A 19,732-nucleotide genomic window follows, 5' to 3' on the forward strand; every position below is an offset into this window, starting at 1 on the left:
ACACATGGGAACGTGTGTGGGCATGACCTCAGACTCAGGGGAACACAAGGAAACCGGACCCTCAGACTTAGGAGAACATGAAGGAATATGCGTGTGCACAGCCATTCGGTCCTCCTTAGGCACAGCACACAGAGCTCTCAGAGGGGACTCATCCAACCTCTCTGGTCATCGTGAGCCACGACCAGGAGGAAGAAAAGGTAAGAATGATAATTGTCAAGTGGACACTGAGTGTCCCTAAGCACATTTCATGCAGGGGAATGTGGTCCTGACTATAAGTCCCACCAGCCCGTCTCTGCCTCAGAGGGGCTCCTTGTAGGGGACACACCAACCTTGCTGGGCAGGTCCTGTGGCTTCGTGCTGAGGTTCTCGGGCATTTCCCAGCAGCGCGTGGAGAGGTTCAGGATGGCTGTGGCGGCCATGTGTGCAGCCTCGGCATCATGCGCGTAGTCGAAGCCTGCAGAGGAGGATGAAGTGCAGGGGCTGTGCCTGGGGGAAGAGGCCTTTGGGAAAGGTTTGGCTGCAAAAAGGGAACAACACCAGGCTGATATACAACTTGAATGGGAAGTGGCCACACAGACACAGTGGGGAACTTTGGGATGCCTGGGAGTGCACAGGGCACAGCTATACGGAGGGTGGGCTAGGGGCAGGGTCATTCATCCCAGTCACAGGTGCCCACAGCACACTCCTACTCACCCTCTCATAGGGCATTCAGGAGGCCATTTCTGGCTCATTTAAAATTTGGGCAGAGAGAGCAAAACCCTCCAAAGATATTCCAGCATCTCTGATATATCAAACAAGTACAAGTTGTCTATTGGTGAATGCTAACTGAGAGTAAAGAATTCTGTAAATAGGAGTGGGTAGAATATTATTCAAGTAGGAAAGTTTTTGTCACAACATCTCGAAAGGCTACTTTTGGTGTCCCCATAATACCACTTCAATAAAGTCATGTTATTATTCAAACAAACATGACCAATGAAGGCATAAAATGTTATCTTTCTAGTAATTATATTGTAGTCATAAACTAACTCTCAGGCATGACATTTCTGATATCACGGTATCACCAGTAAATCTCCAGATCTATGAAGAGCTCCTTGTGAGTGTTACGTGGTGCCTGTGCCTAATGGCACCGAGCAAGTGGGACAGATGTCCACACTACAGCTGGCGGCTGTGTCATCACTTAGTGTTTCCATTATTAACATGACAGAAATTCCTCACTGCTGCATTTGAGGGCCAAACACCCACTGGGAGAGGCCAGTTCCTATCTCACGGGTAAATTGGGGTGCTTTTCCATTTCATATGTGTTTCCAGGGCTAATGGGCTTGCAAACCACAGACTGGTATATATTCAGTGACCAAAACAGGCAGGAAGGGTTGTTCTTGGAATGCATTTTGTTAGTACAAGTACCCAGAAAACTTGTGGCTAATATCACAACACACTATCCAGCAAGATGGTCCACTTGCAGGAAGGCAAATAGCTTCTCTGTCAGGGTACCCAGGCTCAGCATAGTGGTTGTCTGAGCCCCCACAGGGTGGACCACATCAGGGAAGCTATTCTTAAGCCTTTGGACATGCACACCACAAAGGACCTAGGTTTTGTTTCACAAATAGTGAAGAGATACATCACGCTTGATGGGGAACATGGCGGCAGTAACATGGGCAAGATAGAGACTCCAGGAAAGCCACCATGGTAGACATTGGGATGGCCAGGTACCCCCAGGGGAGAGATTCCCTACATGCTTCTGGCGAGGGGGGTCCTTCCTCCCCCGTCTCCCAAACCCTACACCTCCCAGGAGTAGATCTCCCCAACTTACATTTAAAGGCTTTAGGTGAGGTTTCGCTGGTCTGAATCTTTGGGGCAAGCATGCGTTTGCCAAAAACCTGAGCGTCAAAACTTGCGTAGTCAAAGGTGACCTTGGAGAACTTCTCCAGCTCCTTGGCCAGGTTGGCCCTGGGTGTGGCAGGGGCCACACTAGGGCGGTAGCTTCCATACGGAGGGACTTCAAGCTGCTTCACGAAGCACATAGGCCTGAGGTGCAGGACAGAGGTGCAGAACCATGAGGACAGGGCCCAGGGATCCCAAGCCCCATCCTACAGCCTGGGCAGGAAACCCTCAGAGCCCTGTGTGCACAGAGACCCTCCCCCATGTCCCACCACTAATGGGTGTCTGGGGCCTGCTCTGTATGAGAAAGAACTGCCTGCAGGGAGCAAGCAATAGAGGCCTTGAAGAAACGGTGGCATGTGTCCTTGCAGACCAGAAGAAGAGGGAGGGCCTTAGACGTTCCCCCAGAACTTAGGAGGGCATGTTTCCAATAGCTCTGCTACCAGTACTATGAGCCCTTAGCAGGCAGGCCTACAGGAGCATCCCTCAGAAAGTGGCCAGCCATCCCTAGACAGAATTCTCCTGGTGCAATAACACAGCTGCCCAGTGAGGAAGGAGATGGGGCATCCAGAGGGGACATGGGTACTTCTGAGAACCAGGCTCAGGGAGGGCCTGACTCAGCTCTTCATGGGCCAGGGGCTCAGCCCTCCACTATTCTCTGCTTGAAGTCGGTGGAGAAGAGCCCCAGAGGGGCTGAGAGGGTTGAGGGCAGATGAAAAGGCCACTTTGCAAGCATTCGTTCACTGTCACCGAAGCCCTTGGAAGAGCTCAGCGTTGTAAATGCACGAGAGATAGCACAGAGACACCAGCCCAGACAGCACAGGGGCCAGGGCAGGAAGACCAGCCAGGCGGGGAATGGCCCCCACACAGGTGTGGACAGGCTTCTGTGATGGTCAGCGCAGAGACAAGGGAAGGAGGAGGAGAGGCTGGGAGGACAACCCAAGCTCTCTTTACTCCTGACTCTGAACCAAGCAATGACTGCAGTCTGGAATTAAGAAGGGGTGGACGGTAAGGTCTCCAAGATGCCGAGTGCTGTAAGAACAGGAGCCCAGTGACAGACCCCGCAACCATGAGGAAATCAGCTCTGAGCCTGGACCTTGGAAAAGCAGATGCCCCCAAGCACAGGCACATTCTCCCCCCAAGGAGGGCCAGGCAGCATCTGAAGAAGTTCCGAAACAGTGCTCAGGCACCGCCCAGGGGAGAAAAGAACCCTGAACTTAATATTGGTGCCACGTTCTGTTGGCTTCCTTGACCAGGGCTCTGTCCCGCAGCAGACTTAGCGTCTGTGATGCCAACAGAGGTTTGCAAAGACTCACCCCATACCCCAGGGCATGACCCTCAGAAACGTGGTCACACCGAATAAACAGAACCTGAACACAAGGCTCCTGCATCCTGGGCTCAATCGATACCATTTGAGGCTCGTCACCAAGGGCCTGGGGAAGCAAAATGTCACCATCTTGTTCAAGCCTCATAAGATATTTGTGAAGTCCACAAGATAACACTGTTGTCCACTTTCACAGGCAAACAAATGGAGGTCAAATTCCCAGGAGCACAGCCACCGTGTTGGAGCCTCTTTGCCCCCAACCCTGAGCTCACGGGGCCTCACCTGCCTGCTGGTTTGACATTTTACCAGTGACTTAGATCAAGTCAGGAAAAGACCTGGATTAGTAACGGACAGGAAGCTAGAAGGAACAGTTATAGGGTAAAAGTAAGAAGCAGCTTCCAACCATCCCAACAGCCAGCAGGTGGAAAGGAGCCAACTGGACATACAGGGCTGAAGGCACCCGTGGATGGGAGTGCAGGAGGGTGAGGCCCTGGCTCTGGCCCCACCCAGAGACCCCTCACAGGGGACCTGCAGAGCAAGCCCAGGTGGGTGGCCAGGTTCTCTGGTTGAGACTTTGGCAGGCACATGCCAGGGAAGGGACAGGGGGTTGGGTGGGCCCTGAAAGGAGGTGGGCCTCCCTCCAGACCAGGGTCCATGCTATTGCCCACGTTCGTGACTGCCTGACAATGGCCCTTGCCTCCCACATTCTCCTTTGAGAGGCAGACATGGCACTGGGGTCTGGAAAACGGGGGAAGGGGAAGACTTATGTGAGTCCTAGTCCCTGAGAGAGACAGGAAGCAGATTGTCCACCGAGTACGGGCAGTAGGTAGGGAGTCACCCCGCTTGTCAAGAACAAGACTCGGAGGGTGGGCTGGCCAGGGGCCAGTGCCACGTCCCCCAGCCGATAACTGCGGCCTTGGGCAAGTTCCTGAGACTCGGGCCTTCATGTGGCACCTGCTTCACAGACTCACCTGGGTGGCGGGAGTGCTAAGCAGATGCATTCCGTATGGCCTTTCGGGAGCCCCCTTATTGCTGCCATATGTCCTGCCTCAGAACCTCTGGGGTCCCAAGCAGGCAATGCTCTGAAGGGCACCCCATGTACCCACTCCTCTCCCTCGGTTTCGGGCCCTTCCCCGGGTGAGGGAGTGTAGACAGGACAGCCAGGAAGGAGCAGCTCCTGGTGCGTCTGGGCGGCAGTGGCCCTCAGCTGGTGTAGCCTGCTCTCTTGAGACAGGACAGCATCTCCACAAACAAAGCCCTGAGCAATCTCAAGCGGTGAGATCAGATGCCTTTGGGGAGAGCAGGGCAGGGGCGGCCTCGTGGGTGTTTGCGCCACAGCCGAAACACTGGTGAGTGCAGCGGACGTCAGACTCTGTTCTGTGCGCCCCAGAAACTACCCTGCAGCTCCGCCCCCGGGAGGTCCCCAGGGCAACTCGGGGCATCAGCACACGCATGCACACGCGCGCACGCACACACACACACACACAAGGGCACATGCAGTCCCAGAGACACTGGGAAGACCCCTGCAGGACTTGGGGAGGCAGGCGCCTTCAGTTCTGTGGCTCATTTCACTCACCTGAGGATCCTGTCTGAATTGGAGCTATTCTTGGAAGGATCTCCCGTTTGAGGCTGTTGCTTCTCATGAGATTTGGCTAATTTTTCAGCAGCAGCGATGGGACACCCAGACAAACTAGAGAAAAGGCAAAGAGGACAGCTAAGCCCTCTCCTCTAGACCCTGCCTGTCCAAGCCGGGGACCCCGGAAGCACCAGCCAGAGTGTCTCTCTCACTCTGTCCTCGAGCCCACAAACAGCAGCTGCACAGTCAGTTTCTGTCCGGGGAAACTCCAAGCAATGACACACAAAGACCAAGTATATCCTAAACGCCTTCACAGCTTTGGGCAAAGGCACCTCCTCTGGGCAGGTCTGGGCAATGGGCCTGCGGATCACCTCCCTGCCCTCCCCTCACTGCTGACCGGAGCTGCCCTCGGGACCTGTCTCTGGCTCTCGCTCCATCAGCCAACCCGGGGAAGCCCAGGGCCCCACAGGCCACACAACCTGGGTGCTGACCCTGGAGGCCCAGGCCCCTCCCAGGAAAGGACCCCGTCTAATACATCAAGGGAGCAACTTCATCTGTCAGAATTAAGCTGACTGACTGCTGGCGAGGTGACAGTCCCAACCCCACTCAGGAATCTAGCCTCTTCTCAATGAAGGGGTCTCAAAAGCTCTAGCAGCCTTTGCAAGGACATCCCATCACAGCCAAGGTACCCAAGGGGCTCCGGGCAAGCGTGGGGAATATGGTCACCTCTCACTGTGCAAGATGGCAGAGAGCTAAACCTTGAGTGCCTCCCAGGAGTCTCATGTCTACCTGGGCCGCGGCACCCACAGTCTAGCCCAGAGCTTGGTGCTGGCCGGCAGAGGCCCGCCATGAGCAGAAGTCAGCATGCAGAGGCTCCCCAGACATCGGCAGGACTCACAGGCTGCACCTGGCTTTCCCCAAGGGCAGGAGGCCTCTCTGAAGGGCATGTAGCCCTCCCCCCAGCTGCCCTCTGGTCTCTGAGGAAACCCCCCACCAAGAGGCCTGCCCTGACCTGGCACCCGTCCCACGCCGGGGCACACGCGCGAGGCCCAGCCCGCCCACCACGGCCCTCGCCGCGCCTGGCTCCCCTCAGTACCTCCTGTGCGTGTTGCGGTTGCTGTTCACGTGGCCTTGGCCGGTGCAGCCAGGGGTCGGGCACTTGAGCACATTCTCGTGCATAGCCAAGACTGTACGGGAACCAGAGGGAGGGACAGGTGAGCACAGCCAGGGAAGACGTAGGAGCCCCACGTGAAGTCTGCAACTTCGTAGGACGGCAGCTCCGAGCAGCACCCCGGGAGGGCCCGCAAGCCTCAGCCCTGTCAGGCTGTGCTCCCTCCCACGGTGGCCCCTGCCTCCCTGGGGCAGAAACCAACTTGGCCTCAAACCCTCTGGTCGTTCTGTGATTTGCCTTTGAAATGCATGTTCACAAGCACTGCCTCTAGCCAGAAGTGAGGACAGGCTCTCTCCTTGTGCCCTTCCCTCGCAGGCCTCCTGGGGGCCCTGACACGGGCTGCTGTCTCAAGGTGGGTAACTGGGCACACTCCATGTCCCCAGCCTCGTAGGACTCAAGTTTGGGCATCTGCCAATCAGAAAGGGACAGGGCCCTGGGTGACTCCTCCTCCACGTGAACACCATCCAAGCAGCAGAGACAGCCTGAGCTATGCACAGCTACTCACTCTCCGGGGGGATCCTGTCCTTGTGGGGGCAACCAGACAGGCTGCGGTGGTGAGGGTACAGCCCTGTAACGTGGCCAGTGCCGTCACAGCCTGGAGTTGGACACTTGATCTCGCGCTTCTCAGCTCTTGAGGGATCTAAACACACAAGACACATCAGTTAGAGAGTGGCCAGAAAGCAGCGTTGTGGGTGGCGAGTCGGGGAGGAGGATGGGACAGCCATGGTTCTTCATTCACGCTGTCCAGAAGAGAGTGGCCAGACTGCCCAAGAGCCCGGGAGGGACCGGGACTGGATAGTTCTGGGGAAGCTGGTCTACATCAGCCGTCCTCATGGAAAGTTTTCCCACATAACAGGATGTGCGGCATTTTAAAGAGGAGGACCCAGGTGGCAGCCGGCGCCCTCTATCCCTGCTCCTGTTGATAATGTGTGAATCCCACTGGCTTCAGTGTGAGGGTCATGCCTCCAAGAGCCCCCATGCCTAGAGGTCCAGCCTCTGCACAGAGTCGTGAAAAATGGGACAAGTTCCTTGCCGGGATTTGGATTTGGATTTGACAAAACGAGGACAAGAAGTTAACTTGCCAACAGCCGCGTGACTAATAAATGCATGGGCAGAAATTTCAACTCAAATCTCAGTTGCTGACCTCATCTAGCCTCCTGGGCCAGATGTCATTACTGGGTGTGGGGGCCAGAAAAGAACACCTGTCAGAGAACATCTGTCAGGACACGGATGATCCCCAGAGCAGAGCCGATGTCCCAGAGAAATTCCTAGGTGGAGCCGTCCCGTCTGGGAGAATGCAGAAGTCACACAGCCACACTCAGAACTCCCACCCCGGCAAGGCAGAAACCCAAGGGAGTTCTGAAGTGCAGGACCCCTGGCTCTGCATCTCCACATTCAAATGGGCAGGAAGTTGGACGTTCACCAACCCAGCAGGCAGGGTCATCACCAACCCTTCCGCAACGCCTGCTTCCTGAACTGCTGTTGCCACCACACGGACCCTGTCTGGGGCTCACGCTGCATCAGTCCCTTGGTGTGAGCCCTGTCTCTCCCACTGCCCGGTGCTTCCAGCACGGCCATCTGCCTCACCCTGAGGCTCTGTCCCCTGGGTCCATGCCCTCAACTCTATCCCTGAAGGCAGGGCCCCCAACGTCTGTTCCCACAGGTCTGAGTCCCCCAAACACCTGGGCCTGGGGCTGTCACTCTGCCTGTGTCCCCCAGCCATGCACTCCTCAACAGTGTCCCACCGATGTCTGCCCTGATCTGTGAGCCCCAAGCCCACCACCTGCAGACTGATACCCTACACAGGCCCTAACACCTGTCCTAAATTGTGTCACCTTTACTTGGGTCTCCGTGCATCTGTGTCCCCTCAAGACCTTGCCGGTCTGAATTGAACTCTCAAGCAGCTGTCCCCCATATCTGTGCCACACTAAAAGGGGGTCCCCTTGACAGCTATCCTCCAGGTTGAAACAATGTCCTCATCTGTGTCCCCTCAGCTGTGTCCCTCAGTATCTGCCCCAAGCCTGTCTCATGTGAGTATCCCCAGGACATCTGTGCCCTGTGTCCCCACCTACCTACCAACTGGGGTTCCCCAGAGCTCACTCAGGTCTCTCCATGACCCAGGTATGTCCTCCCAGGGTCTGCCTGTGTCTCTCCATGACCACGCAGGCCCCCCGGGCTGTGGCTGTGCTGCTGGAACCAGCTCACTGTCCCTCCCACCCTCCTCCTCCCACCTGGAGCTCTGCTTCTCTCTCTGGATCACCCTATGTGAGCAGTGTGAGCCCGTTTCCTCAGTACCAACAGCCAGTCTGTGGCTGTGTGTATGTTTGTCCTTTGTCTGCACCTGTCAGCCCTGCCTCCAGCCTGTAAGGGCCTCTGGCCATGCCTCTCACTCAGCCTGCTTCTCCATGCCCAGTGGGGACAGGGAGGCGCTACCCATCTCTGGCTGGAGGGAGGAAGGATGGGTGTGCAGGGCCCGGCCGCCAGCCCTACCTTTGCTGCAGTAGTTCTTCCGGGCAGCATCCAGGGCCCTCACCGCCTTCCCAGGCTCGCCGGGGCCCAGCTGGCCCTGCTCGGTGGGTGGGCAGCCTGGCTCGCAGACGGCTTGTACCTGCTCAGCCTTCAGGGCAATAGCCTGCTCCAGGAGGCCCAGGTTCCCACGTGTCATCATGTCATACATCTCCGACTCGTCCGTGACCGCAGACTTCTGGGAGCGCGAGTCTTCGTCCTTGCCGTCATCAGAGTGCACCTCCACTATGACAGAGTACTCGGGCTTGGGGCTGGGAGAGGCCGGATGCCGGAGTTCGGGGGCCTTCTGGGTGGGGGCAAGGGGGGCATCCTCCTGGCAGATGACCTCAGGAGCGGCTACCTCCTCCTCCTCCTCCTCCTCCTCCTCTTCCTCCTCTTCCTCCTCCTCCTCTTCCTCCTCCTCTTCCTCCTCCTCCTCCTCCTCTTCCTCCTCCTCTTCCTCCTCCTCCTCCTCCTCCTCCTCTTCTTCCTCCTCCTCATTACCCAGGGCGACTTTCATCTTGCTGGACTCCTCACTGGCCACACCCTCCACGGACTGGGGACAGAGCTCCTGGGAGCGCTCCCTGGTGACTCCCGCGACTTCCTCTGTATCCTCTGGGGGGAGGAACACGTCCTTCTCCCCCTCATCACTGGTGGCCCCTTCCTCAGCCTCCTCCTGAACCAGGTGCACAACACCTGGGCCCGGCTTGGCCACCTGGCCCAAGTCCTCCCCAGCTAGGGTCTCTACGGCGATTTGGCCCAAGTTTAGGAGAGAAGTGGCGATGATCTCCTGGTAGTTGCTGTAGCTGCCCTTGGCGGGGCCCGTGGAGCTGCTGATGGGCTTGGGTCCGAAGTGGGACTGGACAGGGGCCCTTCCTGCACAGAATCAGAAAGACGTGGGAGGAGCACAAGGGGCACCCTGCCCCGACACAGGCTAGGGAACACAAAACCCCCGGAGAGGGAAATGTGTTGGCTGTGGCAGCCCCCCTGCCTGGAACTTGGAGACGCCGTGAACTTGTTTTAGGGGGAGAAGGAGTAGAGTCACTATTGTGTTTGAAGCTGAGAAATACTCTGATATTTGTCACTAATGGTCCTCCCCTTTAGGGCTACTTTCTCAAATCAGGTAAACCTGCATTTCATAAAATGGAACTTAAAGAATACAACGGATTTTAAAAATTGCTTCACAAACGCAAAGCAGAAAACGAATTTATGTTTTTAAAAGACACAAATTTATACCTCTTAACTGCCATGACTATGTTGTAGTGGGTGCTCACCACACACAGGCCCTGTGGGATGGTCGACAAGGACGCCCAGGGTGCAGGAGCCAGCCTTGCCATCCGCCCATTCCAGGAGGGGACCAGCCGGGGCTGGTGCCCAAACCCCAAACCCCAAACTCCCTCCTCTGTAAGAAAGCGGGCAAGCTAGTCCTTTCTCCCTAGAGCCCATGGGGCCACACACCACTTCAAGCATAACCAGAGACCCCCCCAGGAGGGAAGCAAGTGTGAGGACTCTCCCTAAGGATTGGCTCCTAAATGAAATAAAAATCCATCTCAGACCCTGCAAGGTCAAAAGACATAAGCACCTTGGGAGTCCTGGGGCGTTGGGACCTCAGGTCTCAGTCACACCCTCAGGACTCTGAAGCCTTCCAGACTGGGGGGCACATGAACACTTCCCTCCAGAACCTGGGGCCACTTTTACACCAGCATTTGCCAAAGTCTGGGTGCCCCCCCAGGGAAGAAAGTGCAGCAGGGAATCCCTTCGGTTCCCCATCCCACCCCAGGCTTCCCTGGATGCCCCCAAACAGTCTCACCTGATGCCAAGCAGACCCCTCACCCCCACCCCCAGCTGCTCTTCCCTGGGGCCAAGTGGAGGGGGGGGGTCTGTCTGAGACCCCCTCCCCCCATGCACAGACGCACAGCCCATGTCCATCTGTCCATCCATCTTTCCCATGCACACAGACACACATCCACACTCACACACACAGTGTTCACAGAGATGCGCCCACAGGCCCCTCAAACGCCCTGTACCAGCCCCTCTCCAGGAAGCCCCAACAAATGTCAGGACAAGACCTCGCTTGTTCTCAGGAAGGGCTTCCTCGGCGGCCCTTTCACTGACTTGGAATGGGACCCCCTCCCCACTCACAGGCTGCGATTCTCCAGGGCCACACTAAGCGCCCTTTATTTCGGGGGAGAAAGAGCCACAAAGCACCTTCAGCTGGCTCAGGACGATGAATCTCCTCCTGTCCTGACATTTCAGCCTCGTCCTCCTCCAGAGTTCCTTCCGATTCATCTGAAACAGAGGCGTCCTTCACCTCGGCGTCCTCACTGCCATCGGTGTCCACGCTGTAGCCCTCGTCCAGAGCCAGCTTCAGGGGGTGGGACTTCCGCGTGGACGCCAGGTGCTCGGCCTGGGCCCCCTCCAGCTTCCTCTTCTTGGCCAGAGGGCAGCTCTGCAAACTGGGAGGAAGGGGACCAGGGCCACCCTGTCAACACTCTCTGGGGGTCCTCCCGCCCGCTCTCCACCCTCGGCAGCCGCGTTCCCTGTTGTGAAAGCTTGTCTTTACATCTCATCACTATCCCTCAGTTAAAAGCCCCACATTCACGACAGGCAGGTTGATGTGCTTAACAATTTACATGAATTGTCCACATTAAAAACTCGTGATGTGCTTTAAATTACATCTTGTTCTTCTCTCCTAAGACCTAACTTCAGAGGCTCTGTCCACACCATTCCCCCTGTGGGGAAGAGGAGGGCACTGGCGCTCTGTCAGACCCAGCCCACTTCCTCCCACCAAGCAGGTCATCAGGATGCCCTGGGCCCTTCCTTCTCCACCTCCAGACCCTGCACACCCTCACCCACCCGCAGTCAAGCTAAACCGCCCCCCCCCCCAGGATGAGAACAGTGACGACCAAGTGGCAGCTGATTGGGGTCACCCCGATGCGTGGCAGGTCTGCTCTGAGCTCTGCCCCACGGACTGATCCGGCCTTGCAGCCCCCAACAGAGAGACCCCGGGTTGACACGCCATGGCCATGTTGGCCTCAGCAGCCGCAGGCACGGTTGAAATGTTCTAGATCTACCAAAGGGCCCAGAGAGGGAGAGGGGCTCCAACACCTCACAGCCCAACCTCTCTCCCAGGAGCCTCCTTACCTGCGGTGTCTGGAGTACTTGCCCCGGATGTGTCCTGAGCCAGTACATCCCGGGGTGGGGCAGCTGGGGGGAGGCAAGCAGGGGTGGTCACTTGGGGGAAGGACCCGCCCACCCCAGACCCTCACCCTGGAGAGCAGGAGATTGTCTCCAAACAGTGCATCTCAGAATGGCTGCTTGCAGTTCACTAAAAATTAATGAAATATCTCACCCCATTTAAATAAACGAATGACTCATTACAATTTTATGAGTGTGTTTAATTAAAGATCTGTATGTATGAGATCAAGACTTCCAACATCGGTGTCTCCTAGACGGCTTCTTTTCTCTGTGGATAAGTCTTTCCCACTGCTGGCAAACTGCCGTCAGGCTTCCAAGCAGCTGGGCAACAGGAAGCTCTGTGGAGCCCCCAGAACCAGCACCTGAGGCTGGCCCGAGGGCAAAGCAGGCCATCTCTGGTGCTTTGAGGCCTGCAGCCCCTGCCAGGCACACCCTTGGCCTGGCAGAGTGAGCAGGTGCCTCCAGGCAGGAACGGCTCAATGTAGACATGCAGGCCTGGCCCAAGCTACAGGACTCCTCCAGAACCGGCAGCCTGGTACAGGGAGGTGAGGCCAGGTGGGCTGATGACCCAAGGGCTACCCATAGACGTGGCTGGGGGAGCTGCACGGGGATGAAGGCGAGGCCCCCAGGAGTTCCTCACCCTCCACTGTCATCTGTCTCCCCACTGAACCAAACCACAGAAAGCCCTGGAAACTTCTGATCATGGGCACAGGGTATGCCACCCAATCCACTCATCCTGGAGTCAGCTCCGTGCAAGGCCAAGATCCTGTGGGCTGCTGGGCACGTCCACGGACCACAGACAGCAAGAAGCGGACATCACCTCCTGTTCCAGAGTGGCAAGCTAATGCCCAGAGAAATGGGAGAACACATGGGAACCTCTTCCCATCACAGCTGATTGGGGTCACCTCTTTGGGGGGGCCATCCCAAGGTGCCCAAGATGGGAAGACCTTGTTTTTAACAGGATTGGCATCACAGGGTCTGAGCTCCCCACCTCAGATCAGGCTCTCCCAGATCCTGCGAGGGAAGAACAGGGTGGGCCCCAGGAGGGACAAGGCCCTTGACCTCTGTGTAGACACGCCTGATGGTTTCTAATTTGATTGATCACGGGCCTGACTGCAATGCACTGTGGGGCTCATCTGACTCATGGACGGGTCAGGGAGAAACAGGACAGTCGATGGAGGCAGAGCCCCACCCACCCTGAGCTCAACAGCAGCTTTTGCGGGGAGCAGCGGTCTCCCTGCAGCCCTCCAAGCTGGGGCCACCATGGCTGATCTTAGGGCTGGTTTTCATGATTTTAAAAGGAAGAAAGGAAAGGAGGAAGGGAAGAGAGAGAAGAAAGGGAGGGAGGAAGGGGAGAGGGAGGGAAGACATGCCACATTTTATTGTGGATTTCCTTTCCAGACAGACAGGACTTACTGGTGCCCCGGGCCTGTCTATACTAAAATCGATGCCCCACGCTTGCTTTCTCTGCCTCAAGAGCTAGCTTTGAGACTCTTCACAAAAGGTCCTTGTTACTGGGGATTTGAAGCTGAGGTCCAATTAGCCGATTAATCACTGAGTTAACCAGGCAATTACGTAACAGCTGCTGTGGAGTCCTGCAGGCCACGGGCACTGCCCCTAAACACGTCACCAGCTCCGAGCCACACCTCCAGCCACCAGTTCACAAGAGTCCTGGCCTCCAGCCCAGGCGGCAGCAGGACAGGCTGAGAGCCCACACGTCTGGAGCAGGTGAGGACCACTGTGGGAGAAGAAGCTGGAGCCCCCGCACTCCTGCTTTCCACGATGCGGCGACCGGAGACCTGGCCGAATGCCCCACGGTTCGCACCGTTTCCCCTACAAACGCGCCCAGGGTGACATCACTGGTGCCCCCAGGGTCCTCGGGGCCAAAGTGAAGAAGCAGCACCAGTTCCAGACCTCAGGAGCCTCTTCCCAGCCTGGGAGAGGAGGCAGATGCAGCCAAACCTTGTCCCTGAACTCCCCCATGTAGTTCCCTGAGTGTGGCAGAGACAGGAACGTAGGCAGGGAGGCTTGCAGAGGGCCTGCTCACAGTCAGCACGGGGCAGAGTCCTGGTGACAGCTTTGGGGCATCTAACCATAAACAACAGGTGTCAAGGGAAGTCAAGGCCGAGGCCAGGAAGAACCAAATCCCAGCCAGAGCCCTGAACTCAGCTACCACCCCTCAAAGGGACTGACTTCCCTCCGGCCCCCTGGAGGCAGGTGGAGGACCCCCCTCCATTCCCATCTGTCCCCTAGGCAGGAGCTGGTCACTGGCTCAGAGGAGGCCCTCAGGTAAGGGAACCCGGATGCAGCTATGACAGATGGGCAACTCTCCTCGAACTTGGAGACAGCCCTGAAGGTGCTCCGGAAGGGGTCCGGCGGCTTGCACCTGCAGAGGAGGCAGGTGCCTCACCTTCCCACTAGCCAACACCTCCGAAAGAGCCACTCCAAGGTTGTGTGGCAGCAGATGGTCCCAGACTAAGACACAAATGGAAGTGTCCACCGGTTATTCACTGATGCAAAGGAAAAACCACCAGGTCCGTTTGCTTTCCCTTGGGCACTCGGTGTTAAATCCAGGGCACAGAGAAGCAACGTGGGCTCCAGAGGTGGGAGAAGGCCATCAGAGCCCTGACTGCTCCTGGTCAGCCTCCTACTCAGCTCAGCTCCTAACAACCACCATGGCACTACCCTAAGAGCAAGCAGCTTCCTGGGAGCCTGCTCGAGCTGGGGAAAATACAAACTGGGGCAGGGGACAGTGGCCAAGTTCTGGGACAGGGAGGCAACCGTCCCTCATCCATGGCGCAAGTCCCACAGTAGAGCTTCACCCTAACTCGGCTCTCCCTTCCAGTGATTCTGCATAAGTTTATCTAACATCATGACATCCTGCTCCAGGTCATGTTCTCCCTGCACTGGCGCCCACGGTGTAAGCCTCACCGGGACAGGGCAGAGGCACCGGTGAGCTGGGGAAGACAGCCCGGCTTGCGGTGTCTGTCCGTCCTCACGGCATAGAGGTGCCCCTGGGGCTGATATGCGCAGCTAAGGAGTGAGAAGCACGAGCGCACCACAGATCACAGCCCCAGGCGTAGCTCACGGCCCGCAAGCAGTGGGGACACAGGAGTGACAGGCACCTTCCAGGCAGGACATGTGCGATTCTTTGGCATAGACTACTCCACTCAAATCCAAGCAGCCATTCCCCAAAACTTGAGGAATTGTTGAAGATCTTGTTGCTAAAACATTAATGTCAATGCATTCATCCCTAGTTTCTCCATTAAAAACTGTAACAGTCTCACCATTACCGAGGAAGTAGGTTGAGACCACACGATTACTGAAGGTGCTCATATAATCCTCTCATGGCTGGATCCTCTCTGAGAGTATTTCAAAACAATTCTATCTTCAGAGTCATTTTTGCTTCTGCTATTTCAAAATTATGAGAGCAAGCTCTTTGGATCTGCCTTTGCAAGTTCCTCCATAACTTTATCTGTGGCCAAAATTAATTGCTGTTACCAAAACCCAGAGCTTCCTCGAGTCCTATGCCCAGCCTCCTCCCCTTCACTGTCCTGAAGATGTCCTCTGCTGAGCATCACATGCCCAGGGGAAGTGGCGCCTCCTCCTGGAAGCCTTCTCTCCCCTCCGGGTGTCCCCGGCCCCTTTGAGCATCCACTGGCCCACCCGTCAGAGGGCGCCTCCCTTCCAGGGACCATGTTCTGCAGAGCTTCCAACTGGCCTTTCCACCCTCACCCTCTCGCCCTCTGACCTGGGCTGGGGCTTTGAGCGTACATGTCTGATCCAGCTCTTCTGCTCAAACTGGAGCCCTCCGAGCCTCGGTTTCCCCACTGCGCCAGGCAGCGCCCCCTGAGAGCGAACCTGGGCTGCACAGCCACCGCAGAGCCCGTCACAAGCCTGGGCACCCGGCCTCCCTCTGCGCCCCTTCCCTTCTGTCCCTAACTTACAGCCTCAAAGGTTAGAGGGACGATGGCACACTCTGGGCTCCTCTCACTGTCCTGATTGGCAAAAACCAGCCGTCAACAACTCTGGTGAAGAACGAGACGGCCCTGGCCCCAGACTTGTTCAGTTTGGTGAGAATCTTTCCCCCTGAGAATTCGGAAGCCCTGAAGCTCCAGACGCACGCAGTGTCTCAGGAAGGGCTACTCCAGGCTGGGGGCAGAGGGCACTCAGAAACTGGAATGTTCTGTGTGTCCCCAGCTAGGAGTCCAGAAGCTCACAGAAACCCCACTGAGGTGTGGTTGTCGCTCTTGGCCCCTCCACATGGGCAGAGCGCCACACCAACGAAGCCCTTGCCAGCCGTCTCGGGCTGCTGGGGGCTGAGGGCTCTGTGGTGTGCTCTGTGGGAAAGAAGGTGGGCTTGGAGCCCTTCTGTCCCCCAAGGACAAGCCTCTGGCAGGTCAGCTCTGCTGCAGTCCAAGCCTGGCTTCGTCTTGTGGGGAATTTGTGACAATTAAAGGGGGCCCCTGATGCCCACCTGACACGCTGGGACCCTCCACGAGCACCACTTCCCTTTCTCCTTTCCTGTTAGAGCAGGAATACACTGGCACTACCCCTCCTCAGAAAACAGGGGGATCTGAGGCTGGTTTTCCTTGTCGGTTACTGGACATCATCAGCACTGTCTAAGCAAAACAGCACCAAGAGCCCAGGCCCACAGAGTCTGAAGTTCGAAGGTCGTGTGGGTGGTTCTTGGACAGCCCTGACACACCAGCCTGGGCGGGCTTTCTCTCTGGCCATCCCCCCGCTCCAATCCCAGGGGCCAATCCCAGGACAGAAGCCAGCAGGTGAGGGCAAGTCGACCTGGCCCCTCCTGCTTGGACCCAGCAAATCCCTACAGTGGGCTGTCCTCCCTTCCTCCTCAGGATGCTCATCCCTGGTGAGATGTGACCTAGAATCTGCAAAGTCACAGAGCTCAGCCATTGCAAGATCACCAACACACCAACCACTGTCAGCACCTGGAGTCCATGGACGACTAGGGACCTCGGCAGCCTGTTCTCTCATCTCTGGCCAGATGGGGCTTCCGGCCACCAGACACAGAAGCCTTTGTGAGAGCCCCCTAATACAGCACCTTGTTGTTGGCTGGGGACCATGGTGACAGGCAGGTCCTGGTGGTGACCAGGGGCCAGCACATCTGTGCCCGTCTCAAGGCTGGCTGCGTGGTGGGGCCGAGACAGAGGTGGGAGAGGGCAGAGGCAGGTGAAGACAGTGGGGCTCATGGCAAGGAGGAAAGGGGTTCCGGAGTACGGTTGGGCAACACAAAGTGCCCCATGTGGGACATCTGGGGTGTTCGGGGGTCACAAGCATGCGCAATGCTGGGTGCTAGCAGAAAGCCTTTCTTACCTGAGGTCGGCACCTGTGGGCTCTGGGGGCACTGGGTGAGAGAAAGAGAGAAACAGGGAAACGCATGTGGGAGTCCGAACTGAAAAGGCACATTGTCCTCATGGCACAGATGGAAAAAAGCGGAGGCAATCCCAGTGAAAACTGAACCCCATCCTTTCCTGACCTCCTGGAATGTCCTGCAGGGTCCAATGGAGTGAGCTGCCACCTCTCCCCCGATGCTTGCACCAGACTCCCCGCGAGAAGCTGGTGGTTTTGCAGAGTGGGTCAGGTGCCCCCACCTAATGCCGGCTCTCCTGGCCTTCAGGGCCAGGACAGTATCTCGTTCTCTAATTGCAGCTGGAAGTCAGCTTCCGACAGGAAACGTGACCCAGCAGATAAAGCTGGACGGAGAGAACCAAGCGGCTGGTCCCTGGTGATAGGGCCACTGGGGGTAAAAATGCACAGGGGTCCAACGGAGCCGCTCACCCGAGAAGCTCAGCGTTCTGGCCACTCCACGCACGGGACATGCAGCCATGGCCCAGTGTGTGCTTACGGTGTCAGGGAGGTGAGCCGGCCAAGGGATCCCCCCACCCCACTGCCAGTTCCCTTCAGCACCAAGACTGACATCCTGGGAGGGCAGGAGTCTGTGGCAGAAGCCTGGCAGCATTTCAACTCCAAACAGAAAGGTCTCCTGACTGAGCTTTGCCTTCCCCACTCTGTGGAGCCGTCTGCCTCCTCACCTCCACCCAGGCAGGTTTGTCTGGACCCCACAGCAGACCTCTCAGGCACCAGACATCATGGGCCCCAAGTGCACAGGAGGTAGGAGGGGAGGAGCGCCCAGGGCCTGGTCATCACTGTGGGGTTCTGCTTTCCTGAGCAACGCAGCATTTGCTGCTTTAGGACCTGGGACTCACTGCTGGGAGGGGGCGGCACTCACCTCGGAGGGCCTTGGAGCGCGTGCGAGCCCGCTTATCCTCATTTTCTAAGCTCATCTGCAAGCAAGAACAACTGCGATGTTAACGGAGGCCAAACACAGAACCACCCCCAGAGGGCTGCGCGGGGCCTGCAGCTGAGCTGGCCACGGTGAATCTGTGACACAGAAAGACAAGGGGTGGGCTCGCAGGAGGAAAAGACCTGAGACACGGGGCAACAGGCCTGGGGCAGGTGCTTCAGGGGGGAGACCACGGCTCCTGGCCCTGTTCCCGGCCCTGCTCCCGGCCCTCGCACTGCCCCCACGTTTCCACCCCCACAGGAACCTCAAGCAAGAGCCCTGCCCCACCTGCCGGATCCTCGTGGATGGTAGGATTCTTGGCACATGGTCTCCTGGCAAGGCTGAGGAGCACCACCCACTGCTCACTTGGGGGTGCCAACCGCTCAGGCTTCATGGCAGGTCACCAACTGGGCCCCAGAGCCTGGCTTCCCACTGGAGTGAGTGCCCCACCACACTAGGATCATCCTCTTAGAAACAGATGGACGGGACCCGAACGGGCCTCCACAAAGTGTCCAGAAAATGAATGACTTCAATTTCTACCATGTGCCATCCTGGAGGGAGCCCAGGGACAGGCGGCCTGAGCTCAGGCACCAGACCATCCCTAACATGAGACGGGACGTGCTCACGGAGTGTGTGTTCCCAGAAGTGAGGTACCACCACCCAGTGGGAACAGAGAACAAGTCAGCACGGTGCTTTCAATGTCCTGGCAGCCACATTACAAATGTAAAAGGACACATGATATGGATTTTAATACTAACCCTTACCTAGCCCAATCTACCCAAAACATTATCATTTCAACAGTAATCAATAGAAAAAACTGTGAGTGGGATGCTGTTTTGTGCTAACTCATAGAGACCCTGCATGTCTCCTGGACTCACAGCACATCTGAGATCGGCTGGCCACATGCCACGGGCCCGTGGCCGTTGTGCTGGACGGTGTGGCTCTAGACGTGGGAAGCGGTCTCAAGTGGAAGCCAGCTTCGGGCAAGAATGCAAGCCAAGGGGCCATCTGGACAGGACCCATGGGCCACCCTCCCAGGGATGTCACTTCTCCCAGGAGTGGGTGAGTGGGGCGTCCCAAGGGGGACAGGGCACCCCACACAGTGCAGACCCCTCACCTCCTCTGGCCACCCCACCTGAGCCCATAGTGCACCCCCACATTCCCTGCCCCTGACCAACTTCCATGGGGAACACTGTCCACATAGTCCTGTGAGGGAGTCAAAGAAGAACCCTCAGGAGGGTGAAGCCTGGGGACAAGAGTCACAGGGAAGCCCGAGGACGGGATGCCCCCTGGGGCTATAGGTCATCACATAGAATCTTGGACCTATGTCACCCATGACAAATCCGGGCAGATAGGTAATGAAGAGGTAGGAGGTAGGTGGGACCCCCGAAGTGCTCCTTGTCTCTGAGGCCAGGTGGGGAGGGGCCTCTTTCTGGCAGGGTGTGTCCTGTGCATCCCATGAGCCCCACAGGGCTCACCACCTGTCCCTGTGGTCAGGAAGGGGAGGGAGCAATTCCATCTGTCCCAGGCCATAACCAAGGCTTGTCAAAGGCAAGGCCAGGCAGCAGGAGAAAGGAAGGAAGGGCAACAGAAGCGGGCTTTAGAGCCCAGAGACCTGCAAGAGACAAGTCTGAGCTCTGAGGTACAGAGGACCCGCCAAGGAGAGGAAGGGAATCCCCCCAATTAGGAAGATGAAATTTGCAAAGTGAACCTCCCCCACAGGCGGCACTAACATACAATGATTTATGTGATTTGTTAAGGAAGAAAAAT

At 57.2% G+C, this 19,732-nt stretch overlaps 1 protein-coding gene across 2 annotated transcripts in view; it reads right to left on the reverse strand.

Annotated features, from left to right (window-relative positions):
* MYT1 (myelin transcription factor 1) overlaps positions 1-19,732 on the reverse strand; it is a 67,607-nt gene that overhangs the window by 21,222 nt on the left and 26,653 nt on the right. For both annotated transcript variants that reach the window (XM_032387590.1, XM_032387592.1), the window contains exons 3-12: positions 17,909-17,963; positions 16,993-17,023; positions 11,599-11,661; positions 10,663-10,910; positions 8,440-9,330; positions 6,455-6,589; positions 5,875-5,965; positions 4,779-4,892; positions 1,811-2,025; positions 330-454 (exon numbers count right to left, since the gene is read on the reverse strand). In XM_032387590.1, the coding sequence (XP_032243481.1) occupies positions 330-454; positions 1,811-2,025; positions 4,779-4,892; positions 5,875-5,965; positions 6,455-6,589; positions 8,440-9,330; positions 10,663-10,910; positions 11,599-11,661; positions 16,993-17,023; positions 17,909-17,963 (1,968 nt within the window). The remainder of the gene's footprint in view (positions 1-329; positions 455-1,810; positions 2,026-4,778; positions 4,893-5,874; positions 5,966-6,454; positions 6,590-8,439; positions 9,331-10,662; positions 10,911-11,598; positions 11,662-16,992; positions 17,024-17,908; positions 17,964-19,732) is intronic.

This window comes from Phoca vitulina, unplaced genomic scaffold (genome assembly GCF_004348235.1).
Source record: "Phoca vitulina isolate PV1807 unplaced genomic scaffold, GSC_HSeal_1.0 scaffold50, whole genome shotgun sequence".
NCBI classification, from domain to species: Eukaryota; Metazoa; Chordata; class Mammalia; order Carnivora; family Phocidae; genus Phoca; species Phoca vitulina.